The 21,538-nt window shown below is 40.8% G+C and overlaps 1 protein-coding gene across 1 annotated transcript in view; it reads right to left on the reverse strand.

Moving 5' to 3' along the window:
- The window catches only part of FAF1 (Fas associated factor 1), a 164,987-nt gene that overhangs the window by 132,529 nt on the left and 10,920 nt on the right, over positions 1-21,538 (reverse strand). Inside the window, exons 2-5 of the mRNA XM_083509595.1 lie at positions 20,818-20,886; positions 7,545-7,591; positions 4,473-4,681; positions 2-93 (exon numbers count right to left, since the gene is read on the reverse strand). Coding sequence (XP_083365721.1) covers positions 2-93; positions 4,473-4,681; positions 7,545-7,591; positions 20,818-20,886 — 417 coding nt within the window. The remainder of the gene's footprint in view (position 1; positions 94-4,472; positions 4,682-7,544; positions 7,592-20,817; positions 20,887-21,538) is intronic.

Consider the following 21,538-nt stretch of genomic DNA (forward strand, 5'->3'; position numbering starts at 1 on the left):
CACTGTCATCTACGTCTCCAGTTTTCCAGCCTTTTAGCAACATTTTTGATGAAGGAATCTGAAGCTCATTTTCTAAAATGTGTTTGATCTCTCCTGCAAAACAAAAGTATTGTCCATATTTATGTTTTTTCAGCATTCATCTTTAGTAAACATTGGCAAAAAGAAAAGTTACTAGGCCTGAGAAGCCCAAACATTCCATACTGTTACTGTAGTTTCAACATTACCGAAGAATTTAATAAGACACAAATCTAGAGATAACATTCTCTCTCTTTCTCTCAGCGTATATAATAGCATAAAACAAACAACAGAATGTTAAAATACTATTTAGGATAAATTCTAAATCATCAAAGCAATAATAACTATCAAAACATTAAAATATGCCAAAAACAAATACTATCATTTTATGTCACAAATATTTATTGGCTTTAAAATTATTTGTTTTTCCAATGTCAGAAAAGATAGATACAGTAACCCCAAATGGTATACAATGAACGACAACGAAGTGCATAATTTTTGTTGTACAGGATATATAGTTCACATGCAACCCTTCAACTCCTATTGATTTTTAATATGTCAGTCAGTACTTTTGCTTGTAAGTACTGCTTAAGTATATGTTTAAAGTTCACAAAGATTAAGATCAAAATACTATCACTCATTTACCATCTTACAAAGCAGACGTGAGGAACCTGAGGTTCAGGGGCCAAATACAACCCTTCTATCTGGCCCTCAGACCTCTCCCTAGACCATGCACCGCCTTCCTGGGCCAAACACCTCTTCCTGACACCATACCAGACACTGGCCACTCTCCATGCCATCCTCAAGATCTTTTGCCTGGCTGGAATCTGCACTTGCAACTGTGAAAAATGCCCCTTGCTGGTCTGGATAGGAGAGTGAGGAGCTGGAGAGATGTATGTATAAGTGTAGAGAAACCTTTGGTTTTTGCAAGGTTGGAACATAGCAACACAGCTCCTCCCACCACTTTCAAGTGGTCCCCAGGAGGAAATGTGGTTCTCATAAAGAAAAGGTTCCCCATCCCTATTATAGGGGAAATAATAGGCTGTTTTACAAGGGACTGAACTAAAGGTCTATTTAGCCAAGTTCTGTCCACACAGACAGGCAACAACAAGGTGCCTGTTAATGGCTTTTCCCAGGTCACCTGCTTCAAACCTTTACAACTCAGGTGCCAGGACTGAACTCTACAGCTATGAAAAAGTCTTTCTCTACATCACTAACCGTTGGCCCCTTCCAATGTCACTGCAGAAACAGTTTCCCATTGCCTATTATTGCCATCAGTGGGGCCAAAATCTTTCCGCAATTGAGAAATCTTATCTATCTCTGTGAACAGCACTGCGGATTTCAAATGTACAGATGTTTGGAAGATACCAAGATAGAAAAACAACCATCTCCTTAACAGTCTTTGTATTATTTTTCCGATTCCGATTTGTGGTTCCCCCATGCCCTCCTTGAAAACGCCCTACAAGCAAGCAATTGCCTCACCATACAGAATTACATTAAGCATTGTCCAAAAGAGCGGTCATTTCACAATAATATGTGGAAAAATTATTAGTCTCGTGGCATTAGGTAGATGTCATACAAGTCAGACTGTAATGAAAATTACATCTTTATTCATTGGTGGTGTAGCATAACTCCATCTAGCGGACATTTTGTGCAACAGCTGCTAAACATGGGTGAACAATTTTAAATACTAGTTCAAAATACTACAACTGTGACATGTACATAGTTGTAAACATGTGCATCATCAAGCCACACTCATTGGGGACCTGAGAGGCCTGCTGGAGGGTGCACTTGATGGCAAATCTAGGTTTGAGTACACGTAATGGGAAAATGGGCCTTGAGCACAACGCAGATGGAGGGGTCCAGAACACTGTGTTATAATAACAAAGATTAGCTAAAAAAGGGATTCTACAGTGGCATTTAAGAGGTGCAAATGAAGTGTCTGGTTTTTTCACATATCTCATAAGTATGTTCATGTAATATTGCAATGAAGCAAGAGGAAGACTGGTCGTTCTTTAATCCAAAAGCCAAAGGAAAGGTTTCCTATTGTCTATTCAATGTGTTCTCCATATCGGAAGCACCTTCAAGGTTCTTCCCGCCCCCCCCCTCCAGGTTACGGGTATTGTTATTTTGCATTTTTTAAAAAAGAAAGGAGAATGTAACCATGGTGACTTTACACTGCAGGAGGAAGGGAAATAAATTATCCAGATAAAGTAAAAGGTAAATTTGTGTGTTTGTGATTCAGTAACACTACCCACATCCTCCTGTGAAGTTCAGCTACTGAACCAAATAGCACCATCTGGAATAATATTCTAATGATACACTGGATTAATATACTATCTTAATTACTAGTTGGGCAATATACCAAAACAAAGCAGTGGCCTGGTTTGGATAGTATCCACCTTTACTTTCTCCCTATCTACAACCGGTGGAGGGAGGGAGGCAGGCAAGATTATGCCTTGTCTGATCTGCCCACTGAGCATACCTCCTCCACTTATGGCACTCCTCGGCAACCCCCACAATAACTGTAATGTTTAAAATAAGATGCACATGACTAAAAGCCAGCACACACAGGCTGAAATCACCAAGTCATCCTCCCCACCAAATCAATCAATCAATGTAATGTACAATTTGGGTCTCTTAGCAGCCCTGAAAAAGCCTCTCCTGAAGATCAGAAGATTCCACTCAGGGGGAGAACTGTGGTATGGGGGCCAAAGATCCTAAAGGGATCCCCAAAAACCAAGTACAGAAGGTGAATTCATGTGATTTTCAGTGATTCCCCATTCCCTCTCCATCACAGGCTAGGCTAGACCACCCTAACCCACTGAGTAGGAACCCCAACCTTTAGAAAAGCCTTTTCGGGGGCTCAATGGCGAGAAGAGGGATGTAAAGTCACCTTCCAATCACCCTTCCTGTGAGTGTTTCTCTGGATCAAACCCTTTGTTTTAAGATGTGTTGCAGCAACCACCCTATGTGAGGAGGCTTCCCCTTTTCACACACAAGCATGAATGCCTCTTAAGGCAGATCTTGCCGCCTCCCCTCTTTTTCAGATTAAAGCCTTGTATTGAAGACCCTTACAAAAATTCAAAAGCCTGCTGCCTCATTAATCAGGGGCACCTTTTTAACCTTATCAAAGTGTTAGGACTGACTAAATGTTGTTGCTCTAGGCACCATCCTAATGAGAGTTGTGCATATTGAATATTGTTCTCTCATCTGCAAAAAGAAGTTGAAGGATAGTGAGCCAGCAGAAATTATGAAATCATGTCCCCCACAAAAAAAAGTTCAAACAACTAAATGAGGTGGAGAATTGAGCATAATAAGGGGGGTGGGACTGGGAGGGGGAAATAGAGACTGACCAAACAAGTACATGCTCAGCCAATAATTAGAACATGCCACTAGATGTCACTCTTCGATCATATATTACAATTAAAGTTTTAAGATGCTTCACCTTAGCTGATGTGGAGCAAATACTAGAAGCAATACACAGATGGTTTTGAAATACACTAAGCACCAAAAGGAAATCATGTTCTGGCCTCTGCTACAGGTCAGGGGACCAAGGGGCACTGGTAGGCTCCACCCCCTGCATCCCAGAAAGAGCAGGCCAAGAAGACAAACCTGGCCTTGGCCAGTGGAGAAGCTGCTCCAATGCTGTCTTTCCTCTCCTACCCCATTCCTTTTTCCATTGTATTGCATCTGTAGGCAGAGACTAATTTGTCTTTTAATACATGTACAGAAATTAGAAAATTATAGGTGTATTTATGCATTGAATAATAACAATCCAAATATGTTATCATAATCTGGATACATTTTTTAAAAGGAAATGTTTGCATGCCACCTCAGTGATCAGAGGTCATTGAACGATGTTCTTAACAAACAAAACACGAAAACAATTGTATTCTCCTCCAAAATTATTTGGCCAAAGGGGTTATACAGACTATGGATGTCTCTAGTTATATTCTCAAGTCACAGAAATATTATTTAGTAAATCCCATATGTTTCCAGTTTATATAAAGTGACTTAAGAAGAGAGTAAATTCACTGAGAGTCAAACTGGTACTGCTTAGTTATCTTTGAGGCTTGTAGGAGTACCAAAGAGATAATGATAAATTTTAAGAAAGAAAGAAAAGAGTCCCAATGATGCTGCTCCAAGAAGGGAAGACTTTTAGAAACTTCTTTCGAGTCTTAGACGCTACTCTCCCTGGAGATTATCACATTTCTGGGCCCCCATCACTGTTGTGCAGCAAGAAAATTTATGTCCTGTTTGTCATGTTGATTTGTTCACTCAAAGAACTGCCCCCCTTCCCCCTACTCAAACAGGTAGAGCATCACTGGCTTTAAAAGTGGTGCTTTCAAACATCCTCTCTCCCCACAAGCCTCTCAAAGAAATGAACTTGCACTGTAGTTTAGGCACACATCCATTTTAATTTTGTCAGTCCCTTCTTGCAACAGCTTTCTTACCAACAGTTGAACTGTCTTCAAGTACTACATCCACATTTCGGTCTCTGTACTCAACCCTGAAGTCAAGCATTCGTGGTTGTCTTTCCACTATCTGTCTGGATGGCACTACATGGCGAAACGCAGAAGATGAAGAAGGTGTTGACGATGAGGAGGAAGGATGGCTAGCGGGACCATAGGCTGGCCCTTGTGAAGTCTCTCCACTATATTCACTGGGGAGGGAAACACACATACGTAGGCTTTTAAGAAAACACAGGCAGTTAGTTTGTTAGAACAACTTTTTTGGGTTCTCTGAACATATCTTGGGATTGAAACCAGGAATGGCGCAGAAGCTAGAGTTCAAGTAGCAGGCATGTTGCTCTTGTTCAAGACTGATTCTAGGAGTTATTAGCCACAAACCGGCATGCTTGAAATGAATTCCTCCAGCATCCTGAAATAGTTCATCAAGTTGTCAGGATTTGGACTACCTTTTCTACTCTGGATGCCTTTAGATGTAATACATTTTTTAAGGTACCATTCCAGCTATAAAAGGGATGAAAAACCACCTTTACAACCAGCACTCACTTGGTTGGCCCTACTTTTTACAGTCATCTTTAAAATATTAAAGCTAAATGCTTATGACATACTATATTTGCCAGACTTCTTCACTACAATTGGTGACTGAGCAATTCCTCCTGCCCAAGACTTCCCATGAGTGATTCAGCAAACTCACTCTAAAGATAAAGGGTGAAACCTACTACAAAAACTAACACATGTAAAGATAAGGCAGGATTTCTGGCTTATTGTGGTTTGACATGGATAAGCAGCATATGGGTGCAACACTCCCACTTTGCTATTCTCTTGTGTGTGAGTAACATATGCAAATGAACCTGCTTTCCCATTATGTCTGAACCAGATATCATGGTTGGTTACTCCCTAATAAGCCACAATCACTACCCAATCTTAAACGATGGTTTGTCAATAGCTAATAGATCATGGTTTGTTAGACAGCAAAAAAACTAGGCTCTCTAGTTCAGACATGACGAGAAGCCAAAGCTTCCTGTTTTTTTCACCCCACTCATGCCAGGGTAAGAATGAAAAGGCAGCGTGTAGGCACCATGCACCAGCGCGACCATTCATGTTAAGCCATAAGTCAGAAACCCTGGCTTACTGATACATGCAAACACAGACAATGGTTCTTTTGATGTGCTGTCCCAGACCTTGCAGCTTCACCTGGGCATGACTTGCAGGGTTTTACTACTACACATTTAAAATATTCTGCATCTCCTCATAGATTAATTACAAATGCAGTTGAAGGATACTAGGTACTGTGCATTAATAAAAATGCATAGGTCTCTTTTAGCAGGTTTAACATCTAGAGTGAACTCTGTATAATCACTCACAGTATCTTATGCTAAAGAATACCAGGAGACTGCAGCCAATACGGAACACGACAACCCATTTTGCAAGGGTCACCAGAAGCATATTAGACCAGTGCTCTGGGGACTGCATTGGCTCCCTGTCCCCCCCCCCCAAAGCACAAATCAGTTCTGGAAAGCCCTAGATGACTTAGGCCTGCCATATATTTGCTATGTCCTATTATGATCCCTATGTGTTTGAAAGCAGTCTTTGATTCAACTCTTGCTGAAAAGAAGACAATAGTATGGGCATATACATTTCTCCCCAGCTTTGGAACCCCCTTCCCTTGAAAGCATGTATAAATATATAAAAACAACTACTGAACAGATCGATATAAAGTGTTTTTATTTAGACAAGCATCTAATCAGGGATAGGCAGGGGGTTATATTAGTAGCTCTGCCAAAATACAGTGCTCTGTTACCTTTTCCTTCTATTCTTAGTTATAAAAAATACTGTGAGCATTGCCACAGAAGTGGGAGAGTGTTTTAAGTAGGCAACATTTCAGTGGAAATTCTAAGTAGTTAGTTATGATCAAGCCATGATGTCTAAATTAAGAAGCTTTATATTTATAAGCCGGCAGCTAAAAATTTGTCCCTTCTCATGTCTCTTCCTTTTTTTAAAAAAAGAAGGGAAGTTCATGCTGACCTTTTGTATACGGTTTCAAATGTCCCAAGGCTTCAGTGCAAAATAAAAGCATAAAACATTAACAAACTCAGATGTTGCCAGCTTGAACTGTGCTGTGAGTGGTTGCTTACACATCTGCACTGCTTCAGCCTTAGAACATTTATCATCTCAACGGTCCGGTAGGGTAATTCCTATCGTTCTGCATCCCAAATTGTATGTGTGTCGCGCAGGGTGGGTGGGTCAACAAACAAATAGAGCACTATGATTCTCTCTTATACAGAGGCCTCTTTTCCTTCTCGCTCATCAGGGAGAACAAAGAGCAATTCTCAACTCTGAAGCCATGGGCCGTTTCAAAGCTAAGATGAACAATGGATGTGCTGTGTTTAGGTGTATACATTTCCATGCAAAACTGTATTGGCCCCAATTCAGAGATTTTGTGTGTGCTGAAGTGGGCTGCAGGAGCATTACTACATGCGAATATCTTCTCTGCTAAACAGATGGCCAGGGCTGTGAGGTTTCAGAGCTAAGTAGGAAAGGAGAAGGGATTAGCCCCACTATCCTCCCCAAACCATACTGACCTATCTGTTTGGCGGGGTGCCGATATAGAAGCACAATGCAAGTAGCCCCATGTCTGGAAGAAGGGGATTGGTTTCCCTCCGTACAGCACCTTTTTACACACACAGTACCTAAAAGATTATTCAAATTCAGCTTTCCCCCTGGTTTACAGATTGCCCCTGCTGGATCAGAGCAAAAAAAATTCATAAGCTGAGCAATAAAAAGTTGCAGATTTTAAAGTTTTAGCAGTGAGATAGTCTCTGCTCACAGGCTTACAACATAAAAAGACAGGACACAAAAATAAAAGGTATTGGTAAGCAGCGGGGGGAAAGAAAAATTGGTCCACTATTTATTAAGCTCTTCCAACCTAGAAATTTTAACATTTGAAAGCTACAGCAAGATACAGGAACAACTGGTGCCAATAGCAGCTCACTAACAATAGAAATGATTTGTTCCATATGCTTAGAAGGACTAATAGTGAGAAAGTTTGCCACCTACCTTTGTAAAATCCCATTTTCCTGTGGTATAACACCATTTATAGCTGCCTGCAGAAAAAGAAAAGCATGAAGCATTTAGTATATCCACAAAATTAAATGAGAAAGCTTGTTTAAATAAAACTTAAATGTTCCAGCATTTGCTAACTGATCAATCTGCATCTTGAAGTGCAGAGGGAGGATGTGTGTGTCCTACCAAAAGTATCATGGCAGGCTATGCTATCTATTTTAATATAACTAACAAGCAAGCTTACATTGTTCCAGTAAATCACCATTATTATTTAGAACATCTCAATGTTCTTCAGAGGATTATAAGAATTCACCATATATCTGTTATTCAATCTAAATAAGTGGATACCAAGCAAACAATGGTGGAGCAGAGTTGCTAACATTTACAGCAAATTATTGTAACTTATAGACATATGGCAGCATTCACACAATGGTACTACCTCAGTAATTTGACCTTGTGTGTGTGTGTGGAATATTGAGCCTCAGGTGGATCACAGCAGAGACATCACAATTTTCTTTGCTTGAGTTTCTTTTTAAAATGAAAGGGAGAGATCAAGAGAAAAGGACAGAGGCAGAGAAAGGTAACCAACAGCATCAGCAGGTGAGGGAGGTAAATTAGGCAAAACTACAAGTGGCCAAAGTACAGCAAGATTTTCCTCCATTTATCTTTCAGAGCCAGCAGGCAGTGATGGAGCCACAGCCAGCACTATGCAAGCACAGATGTCTGGAACCTGCACTATCCTCTTAGCAACTGCCTGCTTACCCAGTGCTGAATGGTACAGGTGGGAAGGCATCTCCTCACTGTATCACCATGGTTGCTCTTGGTTACACCCAGCAAACCACCTCCCTACTTTGTGCTACCAACCAAATGCAAAGGAAGATGGATTCTCGCCTTCAATGGTTGTGTAGAAGAGGATATTTTGATAGGTGTGGCATTTTCACGCATGCAGAAGTTGCACCTGCAAAAGTTCCCTCAATTCTAGATAACTACTTAAAAAGTGCATCTAGCCATCCTAAAAGTTGTGGGGGTGGGGAACAGTCACAGACTGCAAAGAATTAAAATAACCCAATTTGCTTGTTTTCTACCTGAGCTAGTATGAGCTGGCTTCTTAGGTGGTTGCTCATCCAGCTACTGGTCTACCCTAGTTCTGCTTGGCTTCAAATAGATAGATAGACAGACAAAATGCATCTGAAAAAGTGATGGCTTTATACTATTTTGTACACTAGGTCTTCAAGCTCCAGCACCAAAACTCCATGAGCCCTTTTGGGGAGACCATCCAAACCATACAACACACAGGATACTTCTCATCCTGCAGTGGCCCTTTCCTCCCTGTGTTGAATAGAGGCAAAGAAGCACACGGCTAGCATGGATAGAGAGGAACACAGTCCAGGTCAAAACGAAGCCCAATTAAAATCTCCCATGTTATGTGGTCTCTGTTCCTCGAAGGATACTCACGCTCCAATCTCTAATGCTGAAACTCAAAATAATAAATAATAACAGTCCTTATGAGCGTTCAAAGCATGAAATTTACTTCATCTAAGTAATCCTGAAATAAAACTGCAGGAAGTAATTTTCCAGCTGTGCTCTAGGTTCAGTCCTTTAGTAAGAGGCCCCCAGATAATTCTGTCCAAAGTCACCATCCAATCAGAGTAAAAGTAGAGTCAGGATAGTACACTGAAAATCAGTTTAACAGAGCACTTAAGAGTGCTCAGACTCCAATTGGGAAGAACCAGCTACAAATCCCCACTTGCAGGGCAATCTTAACTATGTCTGGTCAGAAGTAAAGCCTACTGATATACAGTGGTACCTCTAGTTATGTACATAAATGGGGCTTACTCCTGGGAACCTGAGGTTAGGATAACAGCCTTAGCCATGAAGCTTACTCCCCAACTCTCTTCCTAACCAACTTCAAAGTATTGTTGTTTGGATCAAACGAAGGTGGACAGGCAGGGAATGGTGAGAACTATAGCCTAAAACATCTAGAGGGCACCAAGATGGGGAAGACTGACCAAGTGTGTTGATAAGTCTGCTGTGACAGACTATTAAGATTCTATTGGCAGGTACCATTATACTCCACCACAGATCTCTCATACATGAGGATAATAATACTGGACTACCTGGTAGGAATTTTGTAAGAATTACTCAAACGCTCAGAAAAAGCACCATATAGAATCTAAATGTAATAAAAATGTTATCTACTTTCCTTTATGTGAACTGCACATGATAGAAATGCATCTTACATTCTTAATAGGACACATACATGTCATTTTCTTCTTATTTTTCCATTCACACCTTGTAAGTACAAGTAGAGAGATCTAACACACTCTCCCTGGCCAACTGACCTTTTCCTAAAATATAAATTTAGTTCTGAGTTTAAGCAGTTCTTGCTAGGTTTAATATTAACTTCCAAAGGCTGGGTTTAATATTTAACTGCCAACAAATATGGTTTGTTTTTTAAAGAGATGTTTATGCAAAGTGCATGGAATGGCACTAAAATAATCACATACTTACTGCAATAGGTGGGGCACTCCTAACAGTAGCAGCCCAGATTCATAACACTAAGGTTTATTAAGTTCAGCTGTAAAAACACAAGACTCTCTTTTTTTGTGCTTAGCCACTGAAGGTACATAGATTGATTCTCCACAGAACATAAAAATCATTTCAAATGGCTCCACGGGAAATTAAAATATTGGCTACTAACTCCTGTCATCTTTAGTCAGAGTTACCAGTGATACCTTCCAGTTCAGAAGAAACCCTAGTGGGCAAGGCTTTCAGATAACTAGTGGTAGCTAGACTGTATCATATGCTTCCATGCTTCCTTATTCCCTACTCTCTCTGCCTAATAAATCACTATCTCTATTTTTGTCTGTGGAGGATGCAAGTTGCTTGAGTACATTCATCAGAATTTAGCTTCCTCAGAACATCCTATCAACTATTAAACCAGTTGAGGACAGGTCTAATGCAGAAATGAATGACTAAAGCATACAGAAAGCAGGGCAGAGCCTTCTGCAATGTGCCAAATTGCTGGGTTGGGGCAGTTCAAGCAGTGGTCTTTGGCTTGGTAATTGAGCCATGACAAGTACAGTCGTACCTTGGATCTTGAACGCCTTGGCTCCAGAACAAATCGGCTCCTGAACGATCGAAACCTGGATGTGAGTGTTCCGGTTTTCAAATGTTCTTTTGGAAGCCGAACGTCTGACGGGGCTTCCGATCAGAAGCCGCACTTTGGTTTTTGAATGTTTTGGAAGTTGAACAGACTTCCGGAATGGGTTCCATTCGACTTCCAAGGTATGACTGTATTTTCATCTATGAAATGTTATAGGAGGATACGTTGTAGAGTCCTTCCAGTTCATCAGTTGCAAGGCAAACAAATGTTCCAATATTGGTATTTGACTAAAAAAAAAAAATTTACTATCTGGGCAGCTGGTTTCTAGTCAACTTTTTTAAATATAAAAACCTTGTAATTAACCTTAGGAAATGATGTCCACTTGTGCTTCCCAGACAAATGGGTAAAAGCAAATCATCATCCCCGGCAGCCCAGAGCAGCCAAAACAGTAGAGTATCTATTACTGTTAGCTTTACTCAGACTTCAAGGCTTAAAACATCAAAGTGTTCCAACTGCTAATGCAAAGTCACATACTCTTTTTTTTTACCATGAAAATGACAACATTTGTTCCATTCAGACCAAAGCAAAGCAATGGCTGCACTGTTTTGAAATGCAGCGGCCTGTGCCACATATTTCAGAATCCTCTTCTATGTAAAAGGCCAATGTTCTTGAGAAATTAAAAAAATATATATTTAATGCTTCCAGAGCAAACATACATCACAATACAGTGGGTATTATTATCCAGCATTGGAGTTACAGATTTCTCCTTCATCTGCAGCCTTCATGCACTCCCAAATCTGCCCTGACGTTTCCCCAACACTCCAGAGCAGGCCTGGGGGGCATGTGGGAGGCTGTAGTAGAGAGAAGGGAAAGTCTCACGACACAAATGGAAGCAGATTCCACACCACTGGATACTCCCCAGTATGTTCCAAGATCCTTTTGCAAAATCTACCGTATTTTTCGCTCTATAGGACGTACTCCCCCCCAAAAAAAAATATTAAGGGGAAGTGTGTGTGTGTGTGTCCTATGGAGCGAATGCAGGCTTCAGGAAGCTATCCACAAGCCTTGGGAGCCCAGAGGGAACTCCCGCCGGGCTCCGCAGGCTTGTGGATAGCTGCCTGCAGCCCGAAGCTGTTCTAGCTTTGGGATGTCTGCACAAAGTCTCCACAGGGCGGTGGGGTGAAGATGGTGGGGTGAAAACATACCATTTGTGACCTGTGTAAGTGCCATGTCACACCAGTTACTCCCTCCGATTTTTACTCCAGAAGAAACTTGAGACTTACAGCCCAATTCTCACTGGGTTTACTTGTCATGAGCCCCACAGCACTGTCAGGCTTGGGCTTGGACTGGCAGCCCCAGAAAGAGAAGGAGAAAGAAACAGAGGTGAGAGATTAACTGTGTGGCCCTGGGTTGGAGTATGGGGGGATCCCACACCCTTAATGTCAGTCACCTTGGAAAAGGATGCAGGGAAGATGGCTCTGACCTCTGAGGCTCTATAGAGCGGAGAGCCTCAGTGGAGGCTGGGAAGGACTTTAATCAGTCAATGGAGATGAACAGGTGGTGTCTGAACAGGAAAGTGCAGCTTTGTCACCTAGAACCAGGAACTGCCTTCACAGGTGAGAGGAGACCCACTCACCCCCAACAGAATGTTCGCTTGCAAGCTTGGCATTCCCACAGTGTGAGAGAGTCTTGCAGGTGAGCAGACCACGCCTCATGGTTAAAGGTTTGGAGGGAGGGGTGGGAAAACCTGTTGGGACATCTTTGTTGCTTCCATCCAGTTCTGAACTTCTTGCCCTACTCTTGAATCATGACTCCTGAGCACTGTGTCTGCTGCTGACCCTGTACTTGCCTGAATAAAAATCTCTTTCTTACAAATAACAGCCTCTGCCTGTGTGTTTTGGGTGGGAGCCTGAACATTACTTGGAACTGTCCCACTGATTTCAATAGGACTTCATTTGAAGTAAATAGGCCTGTGATTGCAGCCTCAGCCTTACACCCAGATGCCAAGTGCTGTTGCAAAATCCATATAATGTTACAGGTCTGATGTGCAATAAACCCACACTGCATCACTCCTATCCCAAGAACTAACAGTGCAATCCTATATGTGTCCTCTGAAAAGTAAAACTTATTGACTAGAAGGTTAATGAACTGCCACATAATTTTACCATTGAAAAGTACCATGTTTCTGTTGCTATAAGCTAAAACCTTTGAGAAAAGAGAGCTATGAGCTTGCAGGCAGCAATAATAATTTAGAATTCAAGCAAAGTTTTCATATATCCAGTTCACATGCTATGCTAAAGCTCATTCTTTGTTTACTGCTCATGGTTTCTGTGGTATGAGTCAAACCACAAACCCAGGTTCAGGTACAACATTAAGCCAAACCATGACTTAGCCATGGGTACAACAACAGCAGCTGGATCGGGGGAGGAGTGTTGTGGCTGTGATCTTTGTTCCAGGGACCTGTACAATTGGTTGTTTGTGCTAAGCCATGGTTTGGCTTAGTGTTACATGCCAACTGGACCATTGTGTATGAGGGAAAACCACATTCCAAAAAGCTACTTATGGCTATGAATTCTTTTTTTAAATCAGCCAAGCAACCCACCATAATTATTTTGTTTCTGATTTGAGGTTTTGAACACTAAAGGTTTTAGCAATATTTAATATTAAAATTGGACTTTATATTTGTATATACTAAAGTATCAAAAGTTTCATAATCAAGATTTAAGCTTAGTACACCAAAAATATGAATTTGTGATGAGAAACGCTAAACGAGAAGGGGGAGGGATATTGGTTAGAGACTGCCAAGTATTTCTGTACTCTCAGGTGCTGCCTTTTGTGTGGACTGTGAATACAAAGAACTCTCTATTACAAGAAATAGAGTAGCTTCTTCATAAAAAGAAATTGACATTTATTAGCCTCGCTGCTCACTTGATGACTCTGCATTTCTGGTTGGCAGCTGTGCAAGGATAATAGAAGTCGAAAGAGCTCATTACTGCAGTAATGAAATTTCAACTACTATTTAGATAAGGTTGCACATGCTGCTTACATTACTTTCATAACGTTGACACCAAGCCTAACCAAACTCCTACCTCTGTTCTAATACTGTATATTGTAGGCCACATACTAACAGAATATGTGATTTAATGGCAAGAAAGAAGTTAGGTGGCAAAAATAAATGCTGCCAGCACCCTGATTGCATTATATTTTCCTAAGCACACCTTGGGGGGAAATTAAATAAAGCTGGAGATTCAAACATAACAACAACAAAATTAGAAAGGCATACTGATACTTTAAGTCAGATCCAACAAGCAATACTAGGCACCTAGCATAGTGCACTTGTGAACGCTACTGATTTAGCAGTCCAATGTCTCCAGATTCTGACTGCAGGAAATAACCACACAATGCATTTCATAGTAATTCACTGATAAACACTTCACTTTGAGGACAGGGGAGTTACAGATATTGCCAGTTCTCAATGAGGTATTGGAATTGCCAACTTTTTCTGGCAAAAAAAATGCCTTTGCTAATTGCGGCTCAGGGGCCGTGGATTTAACGAGTGAATGAAATGTTTTCTATCACAGCTGGAAAACAGAACAGTTTCATCTTCTGAATTTCTCTCTCATGTGCCTATTAACAGTACAGAAACCCTATTAGAAAAAACGGTGATGCAATGACGACAGACATTATTACAAAATAGAAGCTCCATGTTCAGAGTCAGTACTGTATATCCCCACTTCAGCTTCTGGAACAAAGAGGGGAAAGCAACTGTGTTCACAGCATTCTTACAAGGTTCTCCAGAGCCACCTGGTAGGCCATGTGGGGCATTTCTGATTTAAGAAAATCCATACGTTTTCAGGAAAATGATTGTATCTTTTCCCAATAAAACTTATACAACAATGAGTAAGGCACCAATTCTGAACTGGATTTTGAACGTTTAAGTAAAAAATGCAAAAGGCATAGGAGAGTTGTCAAATGTCCCCCAAAACAAAACAAAACCCTACATAATTGCCATAGTGTACTTGCATGGCTAGCCAAGTCATAAACCATTTCACATAAAGACAGAGGAGATAGACCATACCTCACATAAAACTTGATGGACCTTATTACTAAGTGCTTTATGAGGACATCAAAACTTACGGTGTGACCTAGCAAGCTCTACATTCTAGCACTCAAAAGCTTCACAAAACAATATATACTGAAACTGGACTTCTTTATAGACTTGCTAAGTGCTATTTTTCTAGAAAAATAGGTGCCAGAACTCACCATAAACACCTCCCTTGTTCCCTTATACAGTGGTACCTCGGGTTTAGTACTTAATTCGTTCCGGAGGTCTGTTCTTAACCTGAAACTGTTCTTAACCTGAAGCACCACTTTAGCTAATGGGACCTCCTGCTGCTGCCGCGCTGCCGGAGCACAATTTCTGTTCTCATCCTGAAGCAAAGTTCTTAACCCGAGGTAATATTTCTGGGTTAGCGGAGTCTGTAACCTGAAGCATATGTAACCTGAAGCGTATGTAACCCGAGGTACCACTGTAATAGTAATGCTGCCCACCTGAGAAATGCCGGAACTGAGTTCAGGCTGGAAAAAAGCCCTGGACTTGCCCCAAATGTTGGGAATTGTTTGCCCCTCTTCTTTCCTTGTAACAGCAAAACAAACAAACACTCCAGAAAAGTTCATAAGCACATTTCAAACAACAAAGTCTGAATCAAGTAAAAACAATTAAAATCTGGAGCCTGTTTGAATTGTTCTCCAACCTTCCTTGGGAAACTCTGTTACCTGGCGGCTGGATGACTAGAGTGCAGAAGCAAAGACAACTTCACCTCACATGTGTGCCTGTTTAATTTGTCCTTAAACACACAGGGCCACATTCCAAGAATATATAGCAACATTTTACATTTACAACCAGTTGTTATTATTATTAAAGGCTTTTTTTTGTAAATTCTGCTGCTTGAGTCCTTTAGAATTCTGGGGCTTGCCATATTCTCTTCTGCAACCCAAAAAGGCCAAGGGAAGTCTCTGGAAAGGCATTCAGCAAGACTGCAGCAGCTAAATTCAGAGACCGACCATGTACAAGTGAAAGCACCTTACAAAATGGAGCAAGTCCATTGGATTCAAGCCAGTGACTATACAAATTAAGACTATAATAGCCCTGCTTCTTAAATTCTGTAAGTTTCTAAAAGTGGATATATTTGTGAACTTGCATAATTTATTCCCATTTGATAGCAATGGAGAGGGCAAAATATTATGCAAAAGTTCACTCTAAAAATCCTGCCTAAACATCCCTTGCTGGCTTCTGAACTTTGACTAGCAACCCATATTCTGGAAAACCGATATTAATGGCTATAAGGACTAACGACTTGCTTTTTTCATTTTTAATAAAACAAATCTTTTCAAGTTGTTGATTTATCACTAACCATACCAAATTCTGCATCTGCATGGCATCACACAATGCACACAGGCCATATTACAGAACATTAATATTCTTGTGGTTAGAGAGAAATATGAGTCTTGTCTCTTTCAATATGACTAACTGCTTTCAGTTTGCCCAAGTTTCTTTTGTGTTTTCATCGACTCTAGACTGTCCTCTTCACAATATGAACTGTGTATTTTAAAAAGATGCCCGTTTTTATGTCTTGATACAGCAGAACTCCCATGATACAGAATTTGGGTATGTGAATTTCCTGTGTGTTCTTCTTCAAGGTCTACATTAACATGACTTCTAGCTAGGGTTGCCATCATCCAGAATTTCCTGGACACAGCTGGGATTCGGTGGTGGTAAACAGTGTCTGGGCAGAAATCTCTGCAAATGTCCGGGAAAACCCGGACATATGGCAACCCATGTCGGAAGTGTAGATTTGGCGAATTTCATTTAAAATGTCTCAAAAACTTCATTTTTAATGAGGATTTTTTTTGGGGGGGTGGCATATTAGTATTACAACAAATTTATCATATGTGTTTAAACCAAACACAGTGTGTTGTAGTGGTTACAGTACTGGAACTGGGAGAACAAGGTTCAAATCCTCGCTCGACCATAAAACCCACCATCGGCCAGTCACCTAACTTATCTCATAATGCTGTTGCAAGGATAAAATGGGGAAAGGGATAACCATGTACTTCGTTCTGAAATCCTTGTATGAAAATTGGTATATAAACGTAATAATGAATAGAATATTTCACGTCAAAACATGACCTCAAACAGATTAAGCAGGACCTGGATGAAAACTGCAAGATATGCTACAAATGCACATCTGCAACCATATTGGCTGCAGAAGTAGAGGCCTGCTTCCATGTGTAGATTTCTCTTGCTGGATGAAGATGAGCATCTTTAGGGTGCCTGATATGTCTAGTCCCTCGTAAATACCAGACTTCAGAAGTCACTTCCATGACTCGCTGGACTGGTAGGTCAACCCAACCTTCTTCAAATTCTCTTAAGATATCAAATAGCCATACACATCTGAGTGGAGAGATTATCCAGGTGAGAGATAAAAGTTAAAATTTGATCTGAGAATGCCATGGAGTGCTTTAGAGACACCTGGTCAAACTGTCTCTAGGAATGGGGGGAAATTAATTAAAAGCTTCCCTTTTGCCATGTGGATTTTCAGCCCTATGAATTTGTTCATTTTTTTTTCAAAAATGAAAAAAGAACATTTTAAACAGTGGCTTCTTTATACGCAGGATTTATCTAACCTCTCTAATGTGCTAGTTTCTAAGAGGAGACCTCTCCATTTTTCCATTTTCAAAAGGAGTGAATATTATTATTAGGCTGTCCATAAAATTATTAAAGTTATGAAACTGAAGTATTATAAAAACAAGGCACAGAGCAGTTTCTGTCTTCTGATCCTTAGAAACAACATACAGGAGGAGCTGCAAGCCATCACATTAACAGGTGTGCTAAACCACTGACTTTACTGCAAAGACATGGTTGCTTTGAACCACTGCCAGCAAAAAGGATAAAGAAGTTAAATATAGCAGTAAAGCAGACATTTCAGCAAATGTTGAAGTGTACATTTTAGAGAATGTATGCTTAAAACCGGGATAATCATAACCATTTGCGGAGCTTCTACAATGAAACGATGTTCTTTGCAAATGGGTAGATGGAGGCTACATTCACATTAATATGAAATAGCATTTACTTTTCTACCGGAGATAAATACAGTGAAAACAAGTACAGCAGATCATATGAAAAGTGGCCAACATGCAGCCAGCAGGCTACCAAGGCCCTGGAGGGCCATTTTGTGTATCCTGGTGCTTTTTGATAAAATCCTGAAACTCTCTACTTTTTGTCCCTCATGGTTGTAAAAAATGAGTTTGAAAACACAGAACACTGACTTGCCAAAGACCACAAAAATGGAAAGCAAGTGACTATATTTTATGAGTTGCCTCAAGTTTTAGCAATACCACAGCTGTCATTAACCTCCATTGACTTGAATAACCAGATAGCAAAAGGGAAACTTTTACTTACCAACATGGCAAGATCTTTTCACTAGAAAATGCTCTTAATTCCTAAAGCACAGTCAAACTGATCCAGACAATACTTTATTACAGGATTAACTGCACAAGTAAAAAACCAACAACTTTAAGTTGTACAACTCTCCCTGAGGCAGAAAAATAGTTTTTCCTACAAATAAAGTTAACCAGTTTGCAATATGAAGCGTGCAAATTCAGTGTCAAGTATTTCTCAAAATGAGAATAACAAAGCCAAGAAGCACACATCTGAAATACTAGGGCAAAATGAAGAGCTACATCAGGGGTTCTCAAACTCCAGGGCACATTTGAGAAGATTGAGAATAACTGAAGCCCACTAGTCACAAAATGGCAGTGCAGGGGCAAAGACAACCACAAAATGGTGGCAGATGGAGGTGGAGTTTGGCATGAACAGCTGACAACTAGTGCTATTTTTTTTTTTTTACTGATACTTAAACCCTCTTTGGAAATTAATAACTTTCCCATAGCAATTTCCTTGGGACTCTTGAGCTCCATAGTAGTGCTTTCCTCAGGTTCTGGAATTATCTCTGAAATTATCATGACTCAACCTACCCATTTTAGGTAGAACTTGCTGATTCAGAGGATCGAACTGGAAATGGCTATTTATTTTCTATCCCCGCCCCCACATACGCCTCTCCAATAATTTTTAACCATTTCCTCTCACTTCATCTTCCCTTCTCCTTTCATACATGGACAGATAGTTTGGAAGGAGTGGAGAGGGTACAAGTTATTTCATCCATACTCCAATCTGCCCACTCAACCTCTTCTTCCTGTAACAACATCCCTTCTTCCTCTCAATTTCCAGCTGTTTTGGGGTTTTTTAATTATCTCTTTCTGCTTTTCTTCATAGCGTCCTCTAGCATTTTCCTTTCAAAAAAGAAAGATCTTTGCTTCTCTCCTTCCTCAACCCCTTAATCTACCGCCATCTTTATTCAGTGGCACTTTCTCTCTCCTACTCACCCACCCTACATGGGCATGCAGTTGCACACAGTGACAATCCAAATCCAATACCAGGTTTTTCTTCTAAGGGGGAGGAAGAAACTATCACCTTCAGTCAGCCAGGAAAGACCTCTTGAGTCAGGAGGAAGCCTGGGGTGTGGGAGTATGAATGAGAAAGGCCAAAGGCATAGCAGCACCCCTGGGTGCATCTTCTCCTCCTCACCCTCAGTATGACCGTCCCCATCCCCATTTTCCTTCCTCACACTCAGATAGCTGTTGTAATCGCTGCTGTCCATTTCCTCTCTCCTGGCTCCTTTCCAACTTTGCATGCTACAGGACAACTCTCTAACCTACTCCTGCTCCCACATGTACCTATACACTGCTCATGGTGTAGCAGTTGGGAGCAGGATGTTCAAGTGAGGCGGCATTGGGCAGGCTGCAGTGTTAAGCCCCTCTGGTGGTCCCATCACACAGTCTGAGGAACACTGAACAAGTTGCTACATCCTAATTCTATGGTGGGGGAAATACAACAAAAGTAGGTCACAAAATCAGTGTTCTTGAAAGGAAAAATTAAATACCTGATGCAGCAATCTACATGGGACACAACAAGAGGAGAGGGAGGGAAGTCCTAATATGTAAACTGAAACCCTTGAAACCCAGATCTACTTTGTTGGATACTGCCCTTAGCTTGGATCCAGCACAGAGCTAGCTGAACTTACTTCCCATTGAAATGGGTAGGAGTTAAGTATTTCTTGTATTGTTTTCAACAGAAACCAAAATCAACTGTCTGGAGTCAATTCTTCTCCCTTTAATTTCATATATTTCTACTGTACATTTGTATGTTTTGCTGTATTTCCAGTTTCTCAACGAAAGTTTAAAGAATACAGATCCTAATACAAACCAGCTGGGCCTTTTCACCTTTATGATGCCATTGTAATGTGTGATGTGTTATACCCACTCCCTGTTTCTCATTTTTTTAACCTTACACTAACCCATGAAAATGCCTTCCCTTTATTGGAAAGGTAAGGTAGCTCTGAGATGTTTCGGTAAGGATTTTTCAGTAAGGATTTTGCAAAAGATTTGCTGGAACTTCAAATGCAAATAGGTGCTTACTGACCCTCTCAAAATACTAGCTTTTTACCCCTGCATTTGCCAAACAAATAGTCCTTCACTATATACCTGAAGAACCTGGTGTTAACATTAATTTGCTCAATCATAACCTCAGCCATTCTAGAAACTTTGCTTAAGGACCTGGGGGGTGGTCAACATATTGTAAGGGTCGCCAAGCAGATTCAATATTGCACTTGGTTGAGCTGCGGAGTGTCAGTACTGAGACTAGTATGAAAGCATGGTGTCATTCAATACCTGATCAAAACTAAATAAACACTACTCGTGGTTTACTATGAGGAGCACAGCATCAAAATTAGTAAGCAATACTGATGTCCACAGAGGGGGAGGGCCAAGGTAATGGCAAAGCTGACATGGACCAAACATGCCAGCCACAGAATCACATTGATTCCACTAGGGTGTTTGCACCATGCACACCTCACCCCTCCCCTCTCTGACCCAGTTTACAGCAGCAACACAGTCAGAAGGAGGTCAGGTAAGCAGCATAAACCCACTGCACCATGCACTACTGGACAGATGCATGGCGATCATGAAATTAATAGCTGATTGGCAACAAGTTTTGTTCTGGCTCTCTTTTTTCCTATACAACCAGTAAAAAACAGTACTTACCACTAAATCCCAGTTATTTTGTTCAAGTAAGGTGATAGCTTCATCAATATTTTCTATACCAGTACATGCCTAAAATGAAAAAAATAAATAAAAGGGTTCAGCTGAAGAAATCTCTCAAGTATTAATTCTTTAAACATTAAAATAAGACAGGGGTCACCAACTCAGGAACCACCATGACACCCATGAAAGCCTTGAAATTTCTAGGAAATGAGCCAGCCTGGCTGCTCCAGCTTATCACTGTTTTCAGGCAATGAATGAAGTCAGAGCTTTGACTGATAAGTGAGCTGTTTGGACACCAGGCAACAGGAATCCCTGGGACCCTAAACAGTTGCTGTCCCCACCCCCCTTTAGTGCAATTTTCCTGTTTACGTCTCATTTTCTAGTCTCTGGGATCTCTTTAGCTTGTCCTTTCTTTTCCCCTAGCAACCAGGAAGCATCTTTCCTATGACGGGCTTGTCTAAGATCAGGAAGCTCCTAGATGTTATTTTCTGCAAATAGTACTATACAATAAGTGACGGTGGAGGGTAAAGAATCCCCCTCCCTCCACGAAAGGCAAATCTTGGCATATGCAACTAAAAGAATCTCCAGTATTCATTTCTCAGATGTATACCCCATCTTTCTACATTAGGCATTCAAAGAGGCCAACAAAATTAGAAGTGGATACAATAATAAAAAAATCATTATCAAGAAACAAACAGAAAATATCAGTTCTTTCCATCAC

The sequence above is a fragment of the Podarcis liolepis genome, assembly GCF_965112155.1.
Source record: "Podarcis liolepis genome assembly, chromosome: 6".
NCBI classification, from domain to species: domain Eukaryota; kingdom Metazoa; phylum Chordata; class Lepidosauria; order Squamata; family Lacertidae; genus Podarcis; species Podarcis liolepis.